This window comes from Phoenix dactylifera, chromosome 4 (genome assembly GCF_051530095.1).
Source record: "Phoenix dactylifera cultivar Ajwa chromosome 4, Ajwa_hap1_PhDact_Kaust_v1.1, whole genome shotgun sequence".
Lineage (NCBI taxonomy): Eukaryota > Viridiplantae > Streptophyta > Magnoliopsida > Arecales > Arecaceae > Phoenix > Phoenix dactylifera.
Genome location: NC_143193.1, coordinates 47,589,664 through 47,616,494, shown reverse-complemented (window position 1 = coordinate 47,616,494; position 26,831 = coordinate 47,589,664). Strand labels below are relative to the sequence as shown.

Below are 26,831 nucleotides of genomic sequence, written 5' to 3'. Positions count from 1 at the left end.
CAGAACCTCTTTTCACCATCCATTTTTTTTCTTTTTAAATACTAATTATTATTTTTACTACAAAAAAAAGAGGAGAGGTCCTTAACTTTTTGACATTTAGAAAAGTACACTGTATATTAACATATAAATTCTTTACTTGTATGTAGATATATATAACCAAGTTGTAGATGAATAATTTATAGGACTGGGAATATCCTGGAATAACTTGTTATTCCAGAGGATGAGTGATGCTGCTATGCCTCTCACAAGTCTCGAGTCTAAAGGGGCATTATCAAAAGTATGTGCATTCACATAAAAAAAATGCATTTGCTATAACATATATATATATATATATATATATATATATATATATATATATATATATATATTGGTATAACTTCAAATGAACATGCTGAGATTAGGGCAAAATCATTCAAAAATTCTAAAACTAGACTGCTCCTGCAAATAAAAAGGGGAAAGAAGAAAAAAGAAAAATTAGATAATGAAGCAACACCTGGTGATTGTATTAAGAGAATTAGCTTGAAGCCTTGTCTTTAACATGTTTTAAGGCTTCGAGAATTTGAAATAAGGCTACCACAAGCTGTATAAACCATTACTTAAGAACCTCCACTACTGATGCAAATAAAAAAATGAAATAATAATTTTAAATAAATTTATTTAATTATTGATCAAGGAAAGAAAAGATTAAATTAATTTTTTTAACAAAATAATACGTTCTTAGGGGCTTTTGAGCATTTTTTGCCTGCATCTAAGTATAAGACAGGTAGTATATATCTACTAAATATCCAAATTTAATGAGTATATTTTAAATATTTGATACATACTTGTGTAGGCCATTATCTATCTTATACTTAGACCTAACCATAAAGGGTCCAGACCGTGGTATACCGTATCGGCCCTCACTGAATGGTACAGGACATATCGTCTCGGTACTCGATATAGGTGGCGTACCGACACTTGATAGCCAAAAATAATCTGCACCATACCGTACTGACGCTGTACTAATATAGTACCTGTATGTAGTTCGATATCGAGACGACAAATCTTGATCCAAACTGTATTATTATTTTAAAAACTTAAATTTTCTTACAAAATCTATAATTAAACAGATTTTTTTATCCAAAATCTACAAAATTAATTGCCCTTTGCTTTTGCATGAATGGAGGGAAGGAGACCAGCCCATTAGTCACGTTTTCCCTACAATTTCCTCAACAGCGATGACGCACGAATCAAACGGTCCACGTTTGATTCATCACACGGAACTATTCCTGTAGTCCCCCGTCAACCACGGTAGGACCCTTCTTCCCCTCCAAGACGGTAGACAGGAAGAGCGAGACATACTCCCTCTCCCTCTCGTTATATAAATCCACTCGCTTCCCCCCTCCTCTAATCTCCGTCTTCTTTTCTTCCATCCTCTCCTCCTTCGCCAATCCATTCTGATCCAGAAATCGTATCGCAAGGATATTCGAAGCTAAATTCGATCGCGTTGTCGATGCTGTTCTTTCGGAGACGTTTAATCCACTGAATCGAAGTAGAACAGTCGGGAAGCAGCAAAGCTCTTCCGGTGAGGTTTTTGCTGTGGCTTCTTTCAATCTTAACTCGTTTCAATTATATTTGGTTGCAATAGTTTGATTTGTTTTGTTTGCGTTGGATTTGGATAGCAAATGGATGCTTAAACCTATCGCAAAAAAAAAATAATCAAAATGATCCCCGGTGCAGCATTCATAAGTAATTTTTTTCACTTTGCTCTTCGAACTGAAGTAGAATTCATGATACATGATTCATGACAAAAGTTACATAAATTTATCAAGATATTTGGATCTTTGTTTCTGACCATTTACAAGATCGCTTCTCTTTCTTCTGTCTCTGAATGCTGTTTTGCTTTTTTTATTTTATTTTTTTGAAGAAGGAGAATCTGAATGTCATATAACAAGTTGGCTACCATGGAGAAAGCCTCCAGTGGTATTTTTATAGGAAGTTTTAACAAGTCCATGGACAATCTCGCCTGGGTGATTGAGGCAACGCCGGAATCCGGTGGCCATCCGTCTAAAGGTCGGTAGTATGTCCACCGACTTTGCCTTCGTTAGGGTTGCGCGTGAGTCGGTGCTGGTTCTGAGAAGACCAGTCGCGCTTTTTATTATTCTTTGGGCGATCGCAGGATTCTGCGAGTTTAAAAACGGCATCTATGCGGCCGCCGCACAGCGGCCATGAAAACTCGGACTTTATATCATTTGTTCTCTCTCCCTCCTCTCCATTTGAAGACTTCTGAGAATTTCGAAGTTTCCGCTCGCTTTTCTTTCTTTCTTTCTGACCCATAGAATTCTCCACCGGACTTGGCGGTATGAATTCCTCTTTCCTTCCCAACTCACACGCATCTTTTTCTTTCTTTTTTTGTTTAATTTTATTATAAATACCAGACGAATGTTTGATTAGTTGGTTGCCTCTGATTGATGATTCGAGAAACATTGAGGAATCTTCATTTAGTGTTGATAAATGAATCAGTTTTTTTTTTCTTTCTATGATCGGGAGTTTTTCTTCCTTTGTTCGAGATTTCTTTTTCAGCTTATATAATGTCCAGGATCGAAGAAGTAAATAAACGAGCCGATGGGCGAAGGCTGTCGAACTGATCCGTTTTCACTTTTGAACTCGCTCCTTCCGCTCTACTTCTAATTCTATCTAACCGATCGACGCTGGGAAGGGGACGCCTGTACTAAATTGCAACAGGATCTAGCTAAGAAAGGGCGGGTTACGTCGGTGGGTTCCAGTTCAAGAGAACCCCATCACTTGCAGTTTTGATCTCTCAAATAAACATGGCAAATCTTTACCCGATAGTTTATCCCAAACTATGAAAGCCCCAGCCCAAAGAAGGTCTCCGCCCAAACTCCGTGTCTACAGTGAATCGCAGCCGCAGAGCCAGAGCAACGGCTATCTCGACAAGACATGGGAAGATGAGGGTGTCCGGAGTCGCCGTCTGCGGGCTGCCCCTCCCAATCCCATCGCCCACGCCCCATGGAAGCTATAAACCTACGGTCCTACGCCTCTGACAGCCTAGCTCCTCTGGGCTCTGCCGCTCTGGCTCTACGCCTCTACCTCAGGTCCTCAGTACCTCTTCAGTCTTCAGCAGTTCAGCTCTTCTGCAAGACTACATCTTCCTCCTTTCCTTTGCTCCTCATCGACATCGTCCTCAGTCCTCCTCTTCTGCTTTGCTTCACCGTGCCGCCGTGCCAGCCGCCGGGGTTCCAACTTACAAAGAGTACCACCGACCGCGCCCCCCCCCCCCCCTCCGCCTGCAGGCTGCAGCCAAGAAAGGCTTCTTCCGTCGCATCCCGCCGGCTGCCGCTTTTCCTCCCTGCCAATCTTGGCGTCGGAGGTCTACCTTCCTCTTTTCAGTTTTCATGTCCTTCTTACCCTTTTGTTCTTCAATCTTCATCCATTTTCTTGATCTTTTTCTCCTTTTAGTTTTATATTAAATGATCTGGGCTTTTTCAACGCATCTTATACGGGTTTTGTTTGTGACTTTGATCCATGCGATGATGCGAAAAGTGGGAGCTTTAATCCCTAGTATTAGGTTACCCTGATCTCTGATTTGCATTAGGATCTTGTTAGGGCCTTAGGGGAGGAAGTATTTATCCTTTCTTTCTAATTATTTGCCGTTTAGAACTCCATGATACTGTTTGTGATTTGATTATTTATCAATCTCTGAAGCTCTGATTATGATTTGGGTTTATTTATCAATCTCTGAAGCTCTATCTTCTAAAATTGTATGAGAAATTGTTCTTGCACTTGAAATCAGATCTCTGGAGCTCTGTTATCAATCTCAGAAGCTCTGTTTTCTAAAATTGTATGAGAAACCAACTCCTCTGTTTGCGTTAAATATTTTCATATGTAAGTAACTAAAATCAGATCCAAACTATAATTTTTGTACATATGTAAAAATGTCATCTGATCCCTCTTTGGTGTTCATGTTCCTTATTAGCATGTGGTGATGACATAACGTATTGGTTTGTCCATTTAATAAGCTGTAGAAATTAAGGGTAGGTGATTATAAAAATCGTAGTATATTTGAGAATATGGGAATATGATGTTTTGTTTCTTTTTTTTTTTCAGGGGAGATAAGGATCAAGGATGAGGCTGTTGAACGTGGCGACTTGCAATTTGAACCAATGGGCTATGGATTTTGACACCAATCTGCGGAATATCAAGGAATCGATCTTCCGGGCAAAGGAGGCAGGAGCTGCAATTAGAATGGGTCCGGAGCTTGAGATTACTGGTTATGGTTGTGAAGATCATTTTCTCGAGCAAGATACTGTGATGCATTCGTGAGTTTTCTATTAACTAGGATGCTCTATTTTGCTTATTTCTTATTTTTTGCTCTATACTCTCTCTCTTTTTTCTGCTAGTATTTTTAAACTGTGGAAAGGAAGGAAACTACAAATTCATCAGTATTAGGAATATATGTCTATAAATAAAATTGGGAAGATAGAAAGAGAGCATGGGCAAAATGCAAAACAAAGGAACTTTCAAAATAACTTGATTATATAAATTGCAAAAAATTAAATCATAGATTATCATACACTAGAAAATAGTTAATGTCAAGATCAAATATATTTGATATGTAATCTGCAACAAAATAATATTGAAATTTAAAGGATCTTTAATAGGCTAGTGACAAAACTTTCTACAAAACGTTGTGACTCGTTTGAGTTTCATTCAATTTAATATAAGATATTATCAATTTTCTGCCAAACTTAAGTCAATTTTAAATTATGACCCAAATTTACCCTCTACCAAACCTCCATTCAAGGTTCGCCGTATTGCCTTGAACCGTCTGGGCCGGGGTGTACCGAGCTATATTGATAGTAGATTGGGATAGTTCCGCCCCCATGTTCGAGATACTTACGAGGGTGGGGGAGAGAGAGAATGGGAGAGATGAAAAGAGAGAGAGAGAGAGAGGAGGGAGGGAGGGAGAGGAAGGGAGAAGGCCGGTGGAGGGTCAGAGAGGGGAGCGGAGGAAAGGCTCTACCCTCTGTTTTTCTGTTTCGTTTGAAATAGAGATTCCAAAGGAAGTCCTTTTTTTATTTTGAAAAACTTAAGTGAAGTTGGCAAAGAGGTTTCCAACTTCACTTAATTTTTGGCCTTTTTCTATTTTGAAAAATCAAGTGAAGTGGGTAACGGGTTGCTAACTTCACTTAATTTTTTAAAGATAAAAAAGGGGCCTTCTTCGGAACCCTTGTTTCAAACAAAACATGGGAACTGGAGGGTGGGGCATTTCCTCCACCATTTCACGCCCCTCCGCCGACCTTCTCCCTCTCTTTCCCTCCCTTCCTCATCTCCCTCTCCCTCACTCTCCCTCTCCCTCTCCATCTCTCTTGTTTTTCCTCTCTACCATTCTACCTCTTCCTTGCCTTCCCCAACTCTGTTGTATCGGTATGGAATGCCACGGTATTGTACTGAATTGTGCTGTTGGGCAATCAGTATGGACTTCGGTACCGGCACAACAATCCTTGCCTCTTTGGTCTATATATATTTTTGAAGTCTGTGGGAGTGTGCTTCTTGGTTGCATGATCTTAAAACTTTTTAACAATCATGGCTGGTGATGCTCTATGTTAATTGGCCTTCTTATGCTTCTTCCCAAAGTTGCATTGGTCAGCAACTCAACACCACTCAACAGCATTCATGAACAGTTGGTGTCGCATGAAAGCTGTTTATGAAACATTTTTTATATCCATAAACTGTCCCTGTGCAAATGAACAGATTTTTTTGTAAGTGTTAATTCTTTCTTTTTACCCCTAACTTGATGAGATGTTTTGGACGATCAATTGACCAATTTTATTAGGATTTAGGATCAAGATAGATCATATCATACTTACAGTCCAAGCCCGAGCTCTACACAAGGCATTTTGGGGAATGACCCAAAGCTTGACTTGTTGCAAAGCGACTTTCCTGGCTGTTTTAGAACATTGATAGAAAGTGAATCAGAAAGCATATGGACCTCACACGAGGGATCAAAAAGAAGATATGCTCTCCAGTGTTCGTAGGTCTTTACCTTCATATTTTTTGTCTTCTTGTGGCCTATCTTTAGCATTGAATTTCAATTTCTGGTATTGATTCATAAATTTTCATAAAACTAGGAAATGAGATACTTCTAATTTCTTAAAAATTTAAGCTAAGTTGACAGAAAGCCCCAAGTGATCTAAGGTCTTGTCACTTACTTTGTTTATGTAATACTTTAGCCATAATCATTGTTTATACTTGCTCCACTATCCCATATAGAGAGTTAAGCCCATCAATCTTTACATGTTCTTTCCCATTCTTTGAAAAAATAGCTTCAACTTCACTTACTAAACCCATCATCTAGTATAATTCTGCTGCAAGACTTGCTGGCTGGTAATCTCAAATACATGTAAGCCTAGATTCTAGCTGAGACACTTTATATTTTTGTGTCGAACTCTTGTCATTTCTTGACTGATACATTGCAATTTTCATATCATAATGTATGGCTAACCTTATATCTTACATCATGAATTTTTCTATTAAGTGGCCTTACTCCTTAGTATGGTGATTATTTCGTTGGCCTAACACAACTTCAACATTTTTCGACAGTTGGGAATGTTTGAAGGATATCTTGTCAGGTGATTGGACCGAGGACATATTATGCAGCATAGGAATGCCTATTATTCATGAAAGTGTGCGGTACAACTGCCAGGTTTTCTGTTTGAACCGAAGGATAGTTATGATCCGCCCAAAGATGTGCCTTGCAAATGATGGAAACTACAGGGAATTCAGATGGTTCTCAGCCTGGACATTTAAAGACAAGCTTATTGATTTCCAACTCCCAATTGACATTGCTGAGGCTATATCACAAAACTCCGTACCCTTTGGTTATGGATATATTCAGCTTCTGGATGCGTAGGCACTAAGTATTTAACTAATATATGTGGTAGTTTGGTAACAGATCTTATATGCTTCATTTATTTCCTGCTGCATTCTCTTGGAAAATGGAAAAAATAGCTTTTAAAATGGAACATGATTAAAACTGTCTTTGATATAAGTGTTATTGTCTCGATCATAAAGTCCATAATGGTTCCGACATGACTTACGAGTGAATTTTTTTGGGTTTTCAGGTTCTGTTCTGACTCAACTCTTTGACTTTAGTTTGTGCCTTAAAAAGATGGCTGTGCTTCTATACATCAAGCCATGCCTTCTTCTCTTTTCAGATAGACCCATCCCAAGTCTGGTTGCTCTATGGTTGGATGAGTTCAAAACCTAACCTATGACCTCTAATGTAGGTCACATTTGTTGAGAACTAGCCCTTATAGATTTTATGGGGGGGGGGGTCTTCATGTGTAAAGTTGCTTTTAGGATTTTGACATCAAATCTTGAGGGCTGTTGTCAGGTTCAGTGGCTTGTCAAATTAAAGTCGAGGGAAAATTAGTATTAAGATATACTAGGCCCTTCAACAAACAATTTATGCTTGGTATAGATTATATTTATTACTCTTCTTCATGGTTGTTATTAACCTTTATTTTGGCACTGAGACTGTGTACTTTCTGCCTTACCTTGTAACCTATGCTTTTCCCGTACTTCATGCCTTACCTTGTGATTGCCCAAAGAGGACTCTCTAGAAAGGAGCATCCACTAAAAGGATTTTCTGTTGGGACATGATCCATTTTATACAACCTGGAATGATTCTTAGCCTCCTTCATTTTATCCATAATTTAGAACCTCAAAAACCAAATCGATTTTTTTGCATTGCTAAAATTGCTCCATCGCTTTACCTTGTTCGAATTTGTAATACCGATCTACGACTTCATGTTATGAAAGGCACAAGGTAGCTTGACTCGTACCAGTTTAATTTATTAATGTTGTTTCAATCTATTGTGCGCTATTATTTAACTAATATATAGTGTTTTATATGTAAATAGTAAATGGAGATTAAAAGTAGCTCGCCATGGCCTTTAAACATCTTCATGAAGTCATTTTCTAAGTTATATCCTTTTTATTGTCAGATCTGTTGCTGCTGAAACATGTGAAGAGCTCTTTACTGCTGATGCTCCTCGCATTGCACTAGCATTAAATGGTGTTGAGGTCTTTATGAATGCAAGTGGAAGCCACCACCAGCTAAGAAAGCTTAATCTACGGCTTGATGCAATAAAAAATGCAACCCGTTTCTGTGGAGGTGTTTACATGTACAGTAATCACCAGGGATGTGATGGCGGCCGCCTTTACTATGGTGTGTAATTTTTTGTTTTTGATTGATAGAGGTTTATTTAGTTTTACATTCTTTTCATGATTTCCTGTTATTACTGCATGCTCACAGAACATTATGTTCAAGAATTTTCGAGCTTATATTGTTTTTTTTTTGTTGGCCCCATTTTTTCTTTATTAGATTAAAATGTTTACATTTCCTGTAAATTATACTTTACCATCCTATATTAAAATATTATTTGTACCCATAATCAAGTACAATTATTTTCTTTTTTGTGGGGTAATATTGCTTTCCTAACAAATATGGATAATGCCCTAATCTCTAGTTCTCAAATATATTAGTGTAGACATAAGGAAAAAGTAAAAATCCACACAAGTCTTGAGACATTGCTGTTTTACATTTAGAATGGCTTTACCAGTGCTTGCATAGTAATGATCATTGCTCATGTGAGCCATTTGGTCTGCGTGATTGCACCCATACTTATGTAGTGCAATCTCCACGACTGGAGTGGATCTGTCCAGTTTTCACCAGAACTGAAGAGGATCCAAACCAGATTTTGCTCCTTAAAGCCAATTGATATGAAGAATAGTCCCTTTGCTTCCTGTTAACAGTAGGTGGTTAGTAAGGATCAGCACCCGTTAACCCTAACATGTTGGAATTTTGCCATCCATTAGTGCTTAAAGTGGCATGCCATGCACTTACATGAAAGAGAGGGAAAAGGTATGACATGATGTAAACTATGCCATGTAAAAAGTCCGAATTGAATTCATAGAGGGAACAAATTACTGATGCATTTAAAGCTTTCTGAAGCTGATGGTTCAAGGGTATTCTTCATTGGCATTATGCAAGTTAAACACAGTTTAACATTGGCATGTTTTCTTTATGGAAGTTTTTCATATAAAGCTTAGTATCTAGATTGGTAGGGCTTGCTGTTGTTATTCAACCCTTATTATAGAATATGGGAGAAACCAAAAGGGAAAAGAAAATTGCGAATGGTAGGTGGTGCAGAACCCATTCAAAGGTGTTCTTCCTGATGTGGCTAAAACTTTTGAGTTTTGATATTAAAGTAAGGATTATGTTCCCTTGGAAGCATCTATAAATTTGAATTAATTGATGTTGAGCCTTGCATCATCAAGTGAGCAACTTAAAGTTTCCATTTTTTTTCTAACTTCATGCAAACTGTCAAAAATTTGGGCTTATCTGTAAAATATAGTAGCAGTTTTAATATCAGAGAAGAAATTAAATTCTTGAAGTAGGATGCATTTCTGATTTGATAATCTAATTGTGTACCCTCTTCACATAAAGCAAAAAATAATTTTTGCCTTAATTTATTATGTTCATCTAGTTATTGGCTGGTGTCTGCTACAGAATGCTCAGGTCCAGCAGAGTTATTGTAATGTTTTTTTTGGACAGATGGGTGTTCTTGCATTGCTGTGAATGGAGATGTGGTAGCTCAAGGATCTCAATTTTCCTTGAAAGATGTTGAAGTTTTGACTGCCCAAGTAGATCTAGATGCGGTAATTTATATACTCTTGATTCTGTCTGTGTATTTTGTGTTGCACTATTTCAACACCGGAATTGGTGCAAAACCTTGCTAGAAGCTAGATCTAAATCATGCATGTTTCTTGCATATAAACCATTATAAACCTAAAATGAACATTTCCATTTATATTAGTGTTGTTCATAGAAAGTAAAAGGTAATATGAATTTGTGCAAGCGCATGGGAAATTTGTTTATCTTGCTTTTATTTAAATATTTTTGAAGGGCGAGGAGATATTAATTTGGGCATAGGTACTAGTGGTCAGTGCTGAAACCTACCTGTCATCGGTACTTACAGGTCTCAAAATAAACATTAGAAAAGATAAAATGTTTAACTTTATTAAATTTCTTTACGTCCTGATTTAAGATGCCAAAATATCTGAATATTGATCATTTCGTAAAGATTAGTTTAAAGTTATTATTTACATATTAAATATCAGTATATACATTTTTCTTTGTGAGGATTTTGCTGATTGTTCTAAATATACTGGGTTTTTGTTAGTTTGCTTGCCAAGTGATTTGCTTAGCACAAGTAGCCTAACAGCTTGACATCTCAACTTTTTCTCCTGGCCTCTCTTTTACTTTCTTTTTTTTTTTTACTTTAAAAAAAACCGTGTGCACTGTTTCACAAAAATTGAGGACTGAATTATTGGCTAAATCTGTATTGCTGATGATATGGTGTGCTCAAGTGCTGTAGCTTAGGCAGTTGACAGCATTATAATATATATGACAAGTTTTTCCAAAGCTAAATCTTTGATTGCATCTATTATCATAGGCATTTAGTTCCAAACAGCAATCAGATCTCACCAAGTCATGTCTCAAACTTCGGTTTTCATTTTCAAGGGATGCTTTCATCCTATTTATCTTTTTCTCTCTTTCTATGAATGTTAGGACTCAAGAAATTAGCTCTTTATAGAGAATGATCTGCTACTTCCTTCATGTTTATAGATAACTGTCACTGAAATTTTAAAGCCCTATATGGTTGTGGAATCATTTAGCCAACATAAATGGGCTAAACTATCCCTAGCCCACTTTAACCCAGAGTAAACTATTTCTCCCTACAGTGGAAGAGTTTACTTGCGGTAAAAGGAAAAATATGGTGCCATAATGTTTTCGATAGACCTATTCTAATGCTGAAAAAATGTGGCTTCTTAAAGGGTGTTTGGCAAGAATAGCTGGACAAACAGGTTAAAGCACATTAAAGGTGTTTCTGCAACCAAACTAGGCATAATGGAATAAGGGTGGATAGTGCTTAGGACATACATCACATGCCAATTACCTGTTTGTACTCTCATGTGTAGTTGTCAACAAGAATTTTCAGTTTTATTTTGAGCCCTTTGCTAACTCAAGTCACTGTTTTTTAAAGTTGTGTATCAGTTATTGAACTGTTCATTTCAGACCATAATCCTCTGTCCAGGTAATGCTCATGCTTTTGCAGATGTCACTTCTTGAAGGTTTCAGAACTTCTAGCTCATAACTATTAGCCCTCTCATCCTTTGTTGAATATAATATGGGTATCTAGTTTTTTGCAAGGCATTTGCTTCTAGCTGGGTTATGTGATATCACTTTTAAGAGGCCTAGTTGTCTTATCTCATGCAAAGTTGAAAAGTTTAGAGCATATATTTACATACTTACATATAAGCATCATTGATAACCTTATATAGGCATCACTGATGACTTTGTAAAGAAATAAATCATGCTTTGTGCTTCTTTTGTTCTGTCTTCCAATTTTTCACAACCTTTCATGGGAAGCAGGTTTCTAGTTATCGAGGATCGATTAGTAGTCTTAGAGAGCAAGCAAGCCACAAAGAAAAGGTTCCATCAGTGAAGGCACCCTATAAACTTTGTCAATCATTTAAGCTTGGAATGTTTCCTACTAGTCCAGTGGAGGTTAGCTTTAGTTTCCTCTAAATTTTGATTCTATTTATATGCTGTGAGATTTATTTTATTTTAACAAACATTGTCTGCTTGACATGCCTCTGTGAGATGCTCCCAGTTTTTTTTTCATTTAAAAAAAATGTAGTAAATATTGAGCTTTAGCTATTGGTGTCTTCTTATGTATATTAATTTGACTTGTGGATTATCTTTTAGTACTTTAGTTGTGATGCTCCTAACTTTGACAGAAAATTCCAAAAGCAACCACCATTCAGTATACACACAGATGCAAGAAAAATAAATATGCAAGTCTGTAGAAGATATTATGTAGTAGAAAGCCAAAAGGAGCGACTGCGACCAATGTTTGAACTGGTTAAAATAACAACACAAATGAGAGATTAAGCTGTAAATTCACTATTAAATGGTTTTCAACTCATTGCCACCATTTATTAGGTCAAATCATAAACTTGAGGTTGATTGCAAGCGTATACATAATTTTAACCAAGCATAAAGAATAAAAATTGTTACACACATTTGGATGGTCTTGTCTGTACAATCTCTGGCCCTTCATTTGTATAGTTTTTAACTTAATATAGTCATTAACTGATTCAGTCTCTAGTTAATTGTAAGAAAAAATTGTATTTTATATTTTCTTAGACCTTGCCATGTTGACTTGGTGGCGCTGCAAAGTGAAAAGTCACCACAACATTTGTAGGGCAATAAGTATAATCATCCTCACTGCTACTAATGTTTTACATGTTAACGTGAAGTAAGAGATACCAGTCCCAACATCCTTATACACATGAAACTTATGGTTGGCAATTTGAGTTTCGCACTTCACAGGGTTGCTGTGGTAGCTAAACTGGCTATAAACTCCATCCAAACTATTTGTGGTGGTGCTTTCAGAAATCTTTTAATGTTAGACAACTGCTGTCTGCACTTGTGTACTGCTTTGCTTGTTCTTATGGCAACTTTATTAATATGTTAAGTTGTTAACTATCATGTGTATGGTTTGCTGATTTATTTACGTTGAGTATTTGTTATGTGCAGGTTATGTATCACTGTCCTGAAGAAGAGATTGCATTTGGACCTAGTTGTTGGCTATGGGATTATGTACGAAGAAGTGGAGCATCTGGGTTTTTGCTTCCTCTTTCTGGTGGCGCAGATAGTTCTTCTGTTGCAGCAATTGTTGGCTGCATGTGCCAACTCGTAATAAAAGGTCGGTTCTGCAAAATATGGGACCTCTTTCAGAATTTCTTTTGTCTTGTTTTTGATTTTTTTTTAAAAATCAAGGAGCAATAATTAGGCAGTCTAAAGTGCCAAATGTCAGATTTCTATCTTTAAAATCATCATTGGATGGTCTTGATAGATTCAAACACTTGCCAGTATGTCACTAGGCAGCAATAGCCCAAGTGCAGACAACCTTCCTACGAATCTCCATGAAGTTTAAAGAAAATGTTTTATTCATAGGCCTCTTAGGATCTCCTGAACCTTGAATCATCAGTTGGGACCACTAGATAGCCTGTATGAGAGCTAAATTCACAAGAACACACATATTGCTTTCTAGTTACTCATGGAAGACTCATTCTGTATCTATAAAACAAGCAACTGCATGTTAATTTTCACTGAATCCATCTCGACTCTTCTCTTCTACATGGTGACACATCTTTCAATAGAAAGAAATCAAACTTCCGCTGATTCTTGAAATCCATTTCAGTCAATTGGACTAGAACCAAATCCCAGCCTTTATGTAGGTATACTGCACAGGCGCACAGCTATTCTCATGAATCTCATTGGCAAACCCATTCCCATTGCTTTCACTTGAATGCCAGCAACCCTTTCAAATTCTAACCTTCACATGTTTCATTTTAGTCCAAATTCCAAACTACTTATGATGGTCCACCATGTCCTGACCATCTCAACACCAAGCAACTTTACAGTAAATATTTTCTTTCTTCCTCGATCTAACTTATAATGGTCCTACAAAGTTATTACTTCTAATGCATAATTTACTCAGCCCCCTGCAAAGTGATTACTTCTCATAAATATAACTTCACACAGCCCCTTGGCTTTTTAATACATAAATTCTGATACAATATCTCTAGCCTATACCTGAGAAACACATGTACTTTCACATGTACATGGTAGACAAGTTATATCTTGCTTAACAGTTATTCCAGAATAACCAACTATAGTTCTCATTGCTCAAAGCTAAGCCCCATCATCCATGACCAGTGGCAACCTCCTGTTGGGTGATGCCTATGCTTTATTATGCCTTGGCCCAAGAAATCCAGCATTCCAGTCCTATCCTATTACAGCATCTAAAGCACCTATTCCCCTTGAATCAAAGATCTCATTCTATGTTATTTAGTTTTTTTATTACAAAGAGCCCATGTTAAGCCAAACATAAAAGCCTGTCTCTAAAATGCCAACAAATCAACCAGTAGGGTACCTAGTGGTGAAGTGGGATTATATAATACATCATATAAAACCCAAAGTGGCTTGTTTCTGAAGCTAAGCTAATTGAATGTCCAAGCCAAGGATTCATGTGTTGGTGCATTCTACCAGTATCATACCATTTCGATGAGACAATGGTACCCAAGACGCTAGTTTGCTCATGAACTAGGATTCTGGACCATCCCGATTAGTACCAAGCAGTATGGACCAGGATGGTCATCTCCTGACACTTGGAACAGCCTGGCATCTCAGGACAACTTTCTTATATATTTTTCCTCTTCATTCTTGTTAATGGTTTGTTCTGCACCATTATGGGCACCAATACCAAGAGGTCCAGGACTTTGATCCTTGGTCCAAGCCTTATCACCATAGCAAATGACATGCTCCAATCACCCATGCTGACCATTTACAATGAATTAATCTATCAATCCCAACATTGCATCCCCATGAAACTAAATCTGCACCCTATATATTATTGACCAGTATTCTCCACTCCAAACTCACATGGCTTCTCCTCCAATCATTTAGTGCCCCTTAAACAAAGACAATTAGGTAGCCATACAAATGAATTCTATTTCTGGTCTGAAACTCCTCCATAATTTATTCACTATGCATATGAAATTTATATTAGCCATTAGCCACAAGGCATCCTTTTTCTCTAGCAAATCTTAGAACATAGATTTCCTATTCTTTTTTGAAAATCTGTCATTATTGTCATTGTTACAAATATTTTGAAGACCTTGCCAGATCATTATCTGTGTATATATCCACCAACTTGCCAATATGGGTTCCCTATTGATAAAAAAATAACTCAGATGATGCCATCAGCTTTATGGTGAATACCACAATCTCATCCTTACCTCCTACCTTTTGCCCATTCATTTTTCCCTTGCCTTCTTTTTAATCACGGCCATATTCTTTGATGTGTCTCAACTTATTTGTTCTCCTTATGCATTATCACATGATTGTTATCAGGTTTCTTAGAAACCACTTTTGTACTTCCTAGCATTCGTCTTAGATGTTTGACATTTTATTACAATAAAAATAGTCAGTCTACCCTATTAAACTGTATCAATGGTCAATTTTTCTTTTTAAATATTTTTTCTCTCCTTTTGAACATTAACACAAACTGGGATGATAAACTCAACTCTTTGCAACTCTTTTTTGGTGGGGGGAAATTAATGGACTGGTGATCACCACGAAAAAGAATTTTCGAGCTGGTTTGCACTTATAATATGATGCATTGCCAATTTACTAGGTTGACCTGTTGTTGATTATAGATGGCAAGCAGATGTAATATTCCATCAAATATATTAAAATTGCCCTTCAAGCAAACTTGTGTTCACATGTGAAACTAAGGTTTGCCGTACTGGTTGGTACAGTTTGGTACCAGTACTAAAATGGTATGTGTATACTGTACTGTTTCAACACTCAGTACGTCAAATCTTACTGTACCGTATCATGTACCGATACTGTGGTAGGATGGTACCGATATGAGGTCCAATATTGAGATGGCGGACCTTGTGTAAAACTCTTTTTTTCCACCATTCTTAGATTATTTTTCATTACCAAATCTCTTATAACATTTAATTGCCAAACACGTGCAGATATTGAAAATGGAGATGAACAAGTAAAAGCTGATGCACTACGGATTGGCCAATACAAAAATGGAGAGTTCCCAACTGACAGCAAAGAATTTGCCAGGCGAATATTTTACACCGTTTATATGGGAACTGAAAATAGGTAGATAACTGGAAGCAGAGCAAGAAACTTTATTATGAATCACATCTCGTGAATGTATCCATCAACTTCTTTTGATAGGAAATATCTGGAAAAGGTGTATACATCGTTACTGGCCAATTTCTTTTTAGGTGCTATCTTATATTTTAATGCTATCTACTAATGGATTGACCTAATCAAATGTTTCATGAACTTTTCCTCAATTTTTTTTTCTATTGAAACTTGAAAGTGAATGCTGTCACCATCTATATTTATATGAATTCTATAGTTTATATTCATTCAATGAACAAAAGGTTCGACAATTAATATCCTGCACATCTGTTCCTTATTGAGATGGTACTGCAACATCGGTGAAGTTTGACTTGGCCATATGAAGTTGATTCTTTAAAGTGGGAATTTATGATTGCTTTGAATTTTCTTATAGTAGATAATAATTAATCTAATCTGTAAATTACTATTGAGAAATTTTATGAATTCTTTGCTGGCTTTCTTCACATGAACTGAGTAAGCTGCCTATTTTCTATATCCATGTCTGCATGTAAGACAAACTTATGCTCTGGCTGCCTTACTATATTTGGTAACATCTGTTTTTGTTGTACCTTTGCAGTTCTGAGGATACTACTATATTTGGTAACATCTGTTTTGTTGTACCTTTGCAGTTCTGAGGATACTAGATCACGTGCTAAGAAGCTAGCGGAGGAGATTGGTTCATGGCACTTAGATGTGCCTATAGATAGTGTTGTTTCTGCTTTGCTTTCTTTATTCCAAACACTAACAGGGAAGCGCCCACGTTACAAGGTAATTAGGTGGTAATCTGTGTTTATGTAACTTTTGTAGATGCATAGTTATGGGCATAAGATATTTGCACAAACAAATGTATCAGAACTGCAGTTTTACCACTCCATGTGATGCTCACAGGTGCAGGTGGTCCATTAAAATTATATGAGATAACTTTACCATCCTATAAAAATTATACGAGATAACTTTACTCCGAGTTTCTGCAAGAATAGATCTATTAAATACAAAACACATGTTTGCATTCAGAATAGTCACATATGTAAAGTTGATATCACACGAGTCTAGGGAAAAAAGCATAAAACAAACAGGAAAATATAAATTGGTTTCTTTATCGTGTAAGTCAGAGCTTTTGCAACAAAAATAACTCTTTAAGAAAAGTTTATTCTTTTGATTCTCTGGTACTAAATAAAGAAGACAAGAGAAAAGGATTCCACTGCAAATGGAAGTCTCTTCGACACCAATTTCTCAGAAATTCTAGTTAGAATTCCGCATCTGAAGGATCCTAATTAGCTCAAACTAGTGCTGTATGGATTTCATATTACACCATATTCTTCCATATCAGCAGGTCATTGATCAATTATGGCTTCAAATTGAATCCAGTCTGATTCTTCACTCAGTCATTGTGTTGTTCTCAGATACTATACGCCGTACAGAAGCTTCAGAAGAAACAGAAGCCTATATGATCATGATCTTTATACAGTGTGTGGAGATTACAGTCATGAGTCTGGTTATCAAATGCAAATCTTGATGTTGAACCCTTGAATATTGCATAAATGGTGCAAGATATGACTGAAACATTAAAACACACTACTGCAACCGCCTCTGTATCAGCGTACAATAATAAATCATGCAGTTTGATTCTTCGCCAAGTCTAGTTTGGAGTAGAGCTGATCACGGACCGGGCCTTAAGCCTAAACTTTATTCATTTTTAATCAAGCTTTAGGCCGGGCCTATTTAAAATTTGACCTTTCTTTGCCCAAGCCCGGCCCATGATCAGCTCTAGTTGGGAGATAGTTTAGTTCATAGCTGTTTTGCAAATTGAACTCTGGAAGAAAAGTTTGTTCCAGGCTATCAATTTTGTTCTGTCTCAAGGAACCCAAACTCATTTTATTTACTATTATTTTTCTTAATTCATTGATTGACTGAGGTAGTTTGTATGCCACTTTTTTAAGAGTTCATGAAAAGGTGTGATCGCCAAACATATGTTGCTCCAATCAGCATAAGACCAAAATTTTTTATTGCACACTCATTAGGTTGTGTTCAAGCAGTTCTGGAAAAATATTTATTCTACTTATATTTCAAAAGACCACTGCAAGTTACAGGTCGTTAGACCCATTATTTTTCAATCATGTAATAATTTGTCTGAGACCAACAATTGCCTTAATTCGCAAGATGTTCTTTTCTGCATCATCAATAATAGTATAGTAAATAACTAATATGCAACAAAATTTGTGTTATTTCTACTCAGTCTAACTTCTTAGTGCTTTTTTTTATGGGACATTGTGAATGTCCTCCTATGTCTGTTTAGTACAATAAATTCTAATTCTTTTTTGAACATGTTCCCAGAACTCTTCGTAGAGAATGAGCCTTGGCACAATTATAAGGTTGCTCCATTATGACCTTAGAGGTCAAAGGTTCAAAGTACCAAAACAACCTCTCCACATGCAGGAGTAAGGTTGTGTACATCCGACCCTCCCTATACCCCATAATTATAGGAGCGATATGCACTAGTCAGTCTTTAATTTGGTTATTATAATGTTATTTAGGGACTTGTAAATGCCTTAGTTCAAGTTCCTTTTCAACTTCCTAGAACTAGGGAGCTCCAAAACCTAAGAAATTGTTCAAGGAAATTGGCATAGACTTGCTATTCCTCGAGCACAATGTGTGGCAATTAGAAGCTTTACTTGCCTACACTTGCCTCTAAGTTAGCCTATGAAGCTAGCACCACAACCTGTAATAGTTAGAATGCTAGGAAAAGCACACAAAAGAGAGTTTGAGTAAATGGAAAGTTGGAGGCCTCCCCTTTTATAGGCGCTGCTATGTACAATGAATGGCTATAATTATGCATGAATATCACAAATCTAATGGTCCGAATCATTCTAGATCACTTTCTAGAACTTTCCCACCTCCGACAAGAAAGGCCTAGAAACATACCAGAAAATAAAATTGAGAAGCGAGAATAGCCTTATGTTTTTAGATCACGTATGAAAGGATGGAGAGCCTTAGTTGGGGAAGTTTTTGTCAACCAAGTGTGACAATTCTCTTTCTTCCATGTCAAAGTCTCAAAGATAGCATGAGATTTGGGGTGTGTTGCAAATACATGGTCCTGTAGTGAGAATGGAGACTACGAGCATATAGAGAGAACAAGAATGTAACCAAATTTTGGTCATGCCACAAATTAACTAAAAAGGAATGGCTACTCTTTGGTGGTCCCAACTCCCAAGAACGAGCAACAAGGAAAAAGGACTTCGTGTTATTTGCAAGTGGTTGCCTGAATCTCATCTAACTATTTTGTTGGAGATCTGCGTAGGAAGTGAAGACCTCCAATCTAAGAAAGCTTATATCACGTGTCTCTTAACAAATCTTGAAAAATGATTAAGTTCTAGTATTTCCCATCAGTCCTATCACTAGAGGGTGAATAAAATGAATGATTCTCATGATCTCCACATGTACTATCATTGACCAGGGGAGAATGGATGAGATATGTTCATGTGAAGAGTCGAGATTTAGGGGTGCAAGAAGAAGATTTAATAGAAGCGAGCATGAAAATCTGAAAGAGAATATGTGCTGTGCACTCCCACTGCAATACAGTGGAGTTGTACCCAACCCCACCAGGCCACCACCAATTCCTTGGCTAAAGGATGAGGATATGTGTGTTTTAACTTAGAAGGTACTCTGCGATAAGAAATCTATTTGAGAAGTTAGTTGCCTAGTGCCATGTCTATTTAGAGACGTAATGTTTAGTCATGTGCATAGATTTTGTGGTAACACCTCCAATATTGCTTCCCATGTTAAGTCATGCATGTTTCTATTATTAGTTTTAACTCATTTGCCACTTAAAAGTGTGGAGTGGCAGTATTGCCATGGTGGGACCAAATGTGCTATTCTTAGACATGGCTGACTATAACATTACAAGATCATTGTAGAAGGCGAGAGGTGGACATTCCTTGGTTCACCATTTGTGCCTTGTAGAAAATCAATAATATGGCTGTGGGCTCAAGGTTTTAAAAATTATGAGCTGTATGATATACTTCATGCATAATGACAACGTGACTTTTCCCCACAGTCCTTGAATGCCCTGGTCAGGACTTCTGGTTTCAATCTGTCTCAATGATGTGTTTTAACATGTGAAGGCCATGGCCAGATTGCCCCTTAAGCCTCTGCCAGGACTTTGTTAAACTTGCTTCACTTGCTGTCATTAGTATCGTTAAAATTAGATTTTAGATTGAATCCTTGCATTTCATCTTAGGTCGTAACTAATGATAGTTGCAGATGCTGCACTCTGTTAGGTCACAACTTTTGTATGTTATTTGCATTTATTCTTTATTTCTATTATTAGGCAAATCATGCTTCAAAAAGGCTGACTAAACATGTGTACCAAATATTTGAGATATTTAGCTGGTTGCCTGTCCTTTTTCTTTATCCTAAGCATGTGGATTTTAAGCCTTGGTGTCCTAGTAATTCTTGATTCTCATGATCTTGAAAGGAGCTTTCTGATTACTGTTATATTCTCATGATCTTGAAAGGATGTATTGCAAATGTTGGTTATCAAGTTAAAAAGAAAGTGTTGCTGCATGTCAAGTTTACAACCTTATGTGTAGCTTGTCATGCAAACACGATAGTTTGGTCATAATTTTATTGGTTACCAAGTGCTGCTGCCCCAAATCCATGGCCTACTAATCGCTGCCATATAATTGTTAGTGTATGGCTCTTCCAAGAACATGGCATTATTTGCCTTAAGCTTGATTGTTTCATAATTGCAAAGTGCAGATCAACATTTAGTATATAACAGTACAACCATTCTGCTATGCAGGTTGATGGAGGATCAAATGCAGAGAATCTAGGGTTACAAAACATTCAAGCTCGAGTTAGAATGGTGCTAGCCTTTATGCTAGCATCTCTTATGCCATGGGTTCACAATAAGTCTGGATTTTACCTTGTATTAGGCAGCTCTAATGTGGATGAAGGACTACGTGGTTACTTAACCAAGGTAAAAGCTGAAATCCTATTTACAAAATGCATAGAAATGTCCATTTTTTCGCTATTAAGTCATCATGAATATGTATTTGTTTAGAATTTTATGAACTGATGACTCCAGTCACAACAACTTGAAAGTATAAGATGCATTGCAATATTGGAAGAGTAAAACCAATTTTAGTTTTCATTTTCTAGAAAATGCAGTGCTACACTTGAACTATTTTCTTTATGGTATACTATAGTTATTCCCTCTGGGGAATCTATTATTTAAACTCATCAAACACATACTTCTCAAATGAGTGCATTTGGCCTTGATCCTAACTATCATAGTGGCTTGATTTGTTCGGTAGTAAAAAAAAGGGGTACCAATATATTTGCGTATTTTGCAGTATGATTGCAGTTCAGCAGATATAAATCCCATCGGAAGTGTGAGTAAGCAGGATCTTCGGTCTTTTCTACGCTGGGCTGCAATTCATCTCAAGTATCCTTCTTTGGCAGAAGTTGAAGCAGCTCCTCCAACTGCAGAGCTGGAACCAATACGTTCAAACTATAATCAGGTATTGATATTTAGTCACAAATTAAAATTCATTAGGGCATATTTGTGAAATGTAAAATCTTTATCTAGATCTAAGGTGTGATTCTCCCATGGTGACCTTCATATTGATGGATTTTACAGGGCCAATGATTGTGAATACAGTAACTTGATAGTTTGGTTTGTTTTTCAGATGCAGATTTTGGATTAGATTCTACAAATCAATATCTTGTGTTCTTTTATGCTGATAACTTCATGTGATGTTGGCATGGTTGAATTTTTCTATAGGTTTTCTAATAAATGCCAAACATACAGAAAACATGAGGATGGTCATAATCTTAGTTCATATTTTGTTTACGTCATTATTGGACTGACCTCATAAATCTGAGTTTTTAATGTATGTCTCTGCGAATCAGTTGGATGAAGTGGACATGGGGATGACATATGAGGAATTGTCAATTTATGGAAGGCTGAGGAAGATTTTCCGTTGTGGTCCTGTGTCGATGTTTCAGGTCAGTCCCCCAAACCTTTTATTTGAAACTTGAGTTCATAAAGATTCATTTGGCCTGAACAACAATAACGATAATGACAATGCCGACAGCAACAAACGCAACAGGAGTCGGCTTCTCATAGTGTTGTTTTAATCAGGGATTTCTCTGAAACAAATTAACGCAACAGGTGGTCAGCCCACAGTTTCGCCTCACCTGTCGCTGTTTAATGAATGATGGAGGTGTTATAAACATAAGGAATCTGATTTAAGCAGCCCTAATTTTATTAGTTATAATCTGTAATAGCTTGAGTGAGTAAGTAAATATCTGTTATTTTGTGATTTTATAGCAAAATGTTCCTCTTGTTTGTTAACCATGGCTTCTGAATGCTAGAGTTTTGAAAACTAGAACCTGCAAGCTTGCTTCATTGCTCAAAATGCATAACAACTCATCTGAGATTGCTGTTTTTTCTGGTTAGGATCTGAGATTGCTATTCATTTTATACCTCTTCTTCTTTGTCTTGTATGTTTCAAATGTCATAGAATCTCTGTCACAAGTGGTGTGGGAGATTAGCACCATCAGAGGTAGCAGATAAAGTGAAACACTTCTTCAAATATTATTCAATCAATCGGCACAAGATGACTGTCTTGACGCCTTCATATCATGCTGAGGTATTTTTTTATCCTTCCCCACTATGCACAAAATGAATCTCCATCAGATTTCTTGGCAGAAGTCCTGCAGGGTATAATTATATTGAGAAAATGCCCAATGATTGTAGAGCTATTCACCAGAAGACAACAGATTCGATCTTCGCCAGTTCCTATATAACTCAAGATGGCCTTATCAATTCCGCAAGATTGATGAACTTGTCCAAGAGATGGATGGAGATTACAAAGCTGGTAATCTTCCAGAACTCCTGAGACAGGAAGATTCAGATATTGTCTCAGGCCAGGGGAGTGGCATGGGAGTAGTGGCTGCAGGATCTGGCAATCCAAATGCTGGCCGTTAGTAATGAATAAGATAGGAATGAATGCAGCTGACTAGCAGGTTAGTCCTCTGCTTATCCCTACATGATTTTTTTTTTTAATAATGATCATCTAATTGTGTTCTTGCATACTTTATATTGTTTATTTCTTCTGTAAATGTTCGCCTAAACTTTAGGCAATTCATGTCATCTAGATGATTTGAATTGCCGAGTTTAAAACTTAAAGACATGTTTGACTTGTGCCTTTGACAACTCCCTTAGATTTTCTAGTACTATGGAATTTTTCTCAGATATTTCCTGACAAGAACAAAGTTTTGGGCTGCACAAGTGGAAAAGTATTTTAATAGCTAGGATTTCAGCCTGAATGTCTGACGGTAAGGAAGCTAGCTCCAAAATAAAATTTTTTTCAATACTACAATAAAAATATCTTCAAGGCTGGGAACTGTTGGATGTTCACATATATCACACCAGGCCTTCCCAATCTCATTCCTGTTCAAGGCCTGTTAAAATAAGTCCCATGTAAGTAGTTTGTTAATTGTAACCATAAGCATATATAAAGTTTTGCAGAGCTTTATGCCTGATGCCATATGTACTTATTCAAAGGACGTTATGTCAAGCATTTTTTGGGGGGTTTACTTGTGTTGTGCAAGATCTGTTGAGCCATGGAAAAGTTGAGTCGCATGGGAAATGGTGATCATTTACAAAATTAGTTCACTTGCCATGATTTCAAATTGTATGTGACATAGGATGAAGACGTGCAGGCGCGTTACATCGTCAGATTTCCAACAAGCAGGATGAGACTGATTGGAGATGTGATTATATTGATGAAAGATTCCACTCCATATCTACATGATAAACCTATATTTGCATAATTGTTGGCAATACTTCGGTCAAGTCATTCTATACATAACTAAATAATAATAATTGTTTTAGAAGTGGTACTAATTCTTTATAGACTGCTTTGTTGTGTCCTGGAAGTAACTTATTTTTGAATGGTTTTTTATGTGGGTCGAGAAGGTGGCTATCAAGCAATATTATTTATATTTTTCCCCGCATTGTAGGGGGTTGGCTTATGTGGGTCGAGAAGGTGGTCAGTCGTGCTGTCCCAGCTAAGGCTCCAATGACCTCCTATAATACAATTATTTATGTTATATTAGATTATTTTTGCAGCTGTCATGGATTGGGTTTTTTTGGGGGTATAGATTGGATGCAGATTGGATACCAGCAATATCTATATTTGTATTCATATTTTTTTCAATGAGTATATATATAGATTTGATATTAAAATTAGTATCCATATCTGTTGTTCTAAATGAATTTAGAAATAAAGTAGATACCAAGCTAATCAATATTTATTCCAAATGGCTACGGAAACAAGCTAAATATCAGTTGTATTTATATTTCTTCTATTTAAATATGGATATGAGTTGGATATTATCTAGATATAAATTAATTTTTTTTGCAGAATTCAATAATAAAAACTATTATCATAATGATAAAGTGAGGATCCGTACGGGCATGTATTTAGTTCCACATCAGTTATTTGTCGAGAAGATTTTGGATACTTATATAACACTAAAGAATCCAAAAAATATTTTCCGACTAGCCATTTTGGGTGAGGTTCTGGGTTGTAATAAATAGTATCAGAGCGAATTCGGTTCATAGCCTATGTGAACTAGGAGACACTGCAGCAAGGGTTTATGAAGGCTGATCACGGGCCTATCGTGGTGCTTGTGATTAAATTTAAATAGATTTGAACTTTTAGTCTGACGAGAACGTCAGGCTTGAATAGAGGGAGTATGTAAGGATTTGTGTAGGCATGTGTTTAGTCTCACATTAGTTATTCGCCGAGAAGATCTTAGGTACTTATACAGGACTAAGGAACTCAAAAAATACCGTCTTGCTATCCATTTTAGGTGAGATTCTGGGTTGTAATAAATAAAAGAAAATAAAATTTATTATCTGGATCATATGCTGCACATGAGTAATGAAAGATATAAGGCATAGTAATTCGATGTGCATGGCGACTGACCTGGTGAAAGCTAAGGGTCATGGTCTGATCGGACTTGTATTAAATATTTAAAAATAAAAATTATTTAAAATAATACATATAATACAAAATATTAATATTTTTTTATATCATATACCATAATACTCTTCAGCTGTAGCATAAATAGAAAAATCTTCATAAATTATCTATTTTAGAAATCTTGTAAGAACATTTTTATATAAATATAGGAATACATAAAAGTTGTTAATAATTTTAATTTTAAAATAAAATTTAAAAATATCATAAAGAATAAAAAAAAATTTATTTTTAATTTTTATCAAAGAGAAAACAATTTATCTTTTATAAAAATAATGATTAAAACATAAAATATTATAATGTAAGTTAGTGGACTATTAAATCATGTTAATGTATATGAATAAGTAAAATAAACTCTTATATAAAACAGAAATGAATATGGTAACTTGGTAGTTAAATGCTTGTCATCCAAGTAAAAGGTCACTACATGGAGTCAAGAGATTACTAGCCCAATGGTGACAATTTTTTCTGTATGTTTTGATATTGAAAATCAGATTTTTGAGATTACCAAACGGAGGGCGCGCGCCCTGTAGTTTTGAAGCAGGGGCGGACACTTTTTTTCTCTAAAAGCGAAGACTCTGATGGGCTCAGCTCAAGCTGCTGTCAGGAACAAAGTACTCGCAACAAACTGGCTTTGGTGATTCAGTCGAATTGGATAGTCCAGCCTCTTCTTTTCTCCCTTTTTCCTCCCTTTTTCGCTCTGTGGAACTAGTTATGCGAATATTTTTTCCCAGGTTGTTGATGGAACCTGGCTTTAATCTTTTAAGGATTTATTTAGAGATTTTTTAGCCAGATATCCAGAGCCAAAAATCTTTTAATTCAAAGTCAGATCTAGATGTGATTGGATACCAAAATTTCACATCTGATCAGAATCTGATACAAAAATTGATAATCAGATTTTCATCCGTCTAGATTTAGAAATCTATCAAATTCTGAATTTGGATTCGGATCCGGATCCATAAGATATATAAGTAGATATCCAAGTTCGTGTCTAGATCGTGTGGCATAGAATTTTTATCCAAATCTAACCTAAACCGGATGCAGAAACGAATATCTTGAATTTTGTCAGAGCCGTTTTTAGCTTTACTGTTGCTAGCCATTTCTGAATGTGCATATTAGATGACATGGGTTTGATGCTATTCTCACTGCAATTTCAGGTGGACTCGTTCTCAGAAGGAGAAACAAATAGAGAACAAAAGTAAACTTGCAGTAGTATGGATGATCAGAGATGAAAGTGGATCGAATAATATCTATCTAAATCTGTTTTTATATTCGAATCTATTTAAATATGAATAGAAATTTGAGCATCCAACTAATATATATATATATATATATATATATATAGTATCCGTATCAGTAAAAAAAAATGGATATGTATATGAATAGACAATTATCTGATCCATTCGAATATCCGGTTCTATTTGTAGACATAAATAATTATATTAATATATTGTTAACTTGATTTATCATCCACTTAGTGCTACCTTTGATTATATGGCCATAAATTTAATTATCCAACTTATATTCACATTTTCGGTATCCAAATTGTATTGGTATTCGGTTAAAACAAATATAGATATGAATTCTTTTGCATCCAACTAACATACGTATCAGTATATGTATTCATCAAATAAAATAAATATAGACATGGATATTCTGGTATCTGATCCCTACTCAATTCCATTTCCATCTGGTGGTGGATGACACTGTTTGCCAAACAAGAAATATTTTTAAATTGACATGAAAATTTGAGTTAAAAATATTATGCAATTGCATGAACAGGGAATCTCCTTTCCTTCATCTCAAAAATAATTGCATGAACAAGGAAAATGTTAATTTACACCTGCTATTTTGCATTCTATTGTAGTCGTTATACCAGGATAGTGGCCAAACTATATCCATCATACGGAAGTGTAACAATGGCT

General features: G+C 36.3%; 1 protein-coding gene across 11 annotated transcripts; it reads left to right on the top strand.

Moving 5' to 3' along the window:
- The first annotated feature begins 387 nt into the window (after nucleotides 1–387).
- Nucleotides 388–26,218, top strand: LOC103715167 (carbon-nitrogen hydrolase family protein). Of its 11 annotated transcripts, none has more exons than XR_605341.5 (16): nucleotides 1,324–1,564; nucleotides 4,108–4,319; nucleotides 6,604–6,909; nucleotides 8,010–8,233; nucleotides 9,623–9,726; nucleotides 11,504–11,638; nucleotides 12,674–12,842; nucleotides 15,688–15,823; nucleotides 16,480–16,618; nucleotides 20,652–20,828; nucleotides 21,205–21,372; nucleotides 21,764–21,859; nucleotides 22,378–22,506; nucleotides 22,614–22,882; nucleotides 23,111–23,194; nucleotides 23,388–23,765. XR_605341.5 is itself a non-coding variant. In XM_008802729.6 (15 exons), the coding sequence occupies exons 2-14, from the start codon at nucleotides 4,126–4,128 to the stop codon at nucleotides 22,842–22,844; spliced, it is 2,208 nt and encodes a 735-aa protein (XP_008800951.3). In that variant the 5' UTR covers nucleotides 388–1,564; nucleotides 4,108–4,125; the 3' UTR covers nucleotides 22,845–22,882; nucleotides 26,064–26,218. The 11 variants fall into 11 exon arrangements, 9 of the variants coding, with proteins under 9 accessions (XP_008800951.3, XP_008800932.3, XP_008800960.3 ...); XR_015977277.2 differs by lacking the exon at nucleotides 23,388–23,765 and adding an exon at nucleotides 26,064–26,218 and having other exon boundaries at nucleotides 1,340–1,564; XM_008802729.6 differs by lacking the exons at nucleotides 23,111–23,194; nucleotides 23,388–23,765 and adding an exon at nucleotides 26,064–26,218 and having other exon boundaries at nucleotides 388–1,564.
- Nucleotides 26,219–26,831: the final 613 nt, after the last annotated feature.

Excerpts from the sequence above, each read along its gene's own strand:
- LOC103715167 (XM_008802729.6), top strand. The coding sequence starts at position 4,126 with ATGAGGCTGTTGAACGTGGCGACTTGCAATTTGAACCAATGGGCTATG. Across the intron at positions 8,234-9,622 it reads TGGCGGCCGCCTTTACTATG|ATGGGTGTTCTTGCATTGCT; the intron begins GTGTGTAATTTT and ends TTTTTTGGACAG. Across the intron at positions 22,507-22,613 it reads CGCCTTCATATCATGCTGAG|AGCTATTCACCAGAAGACAA; the intron begins GTATTTTTTTAT and ends CAATGATTGTAG.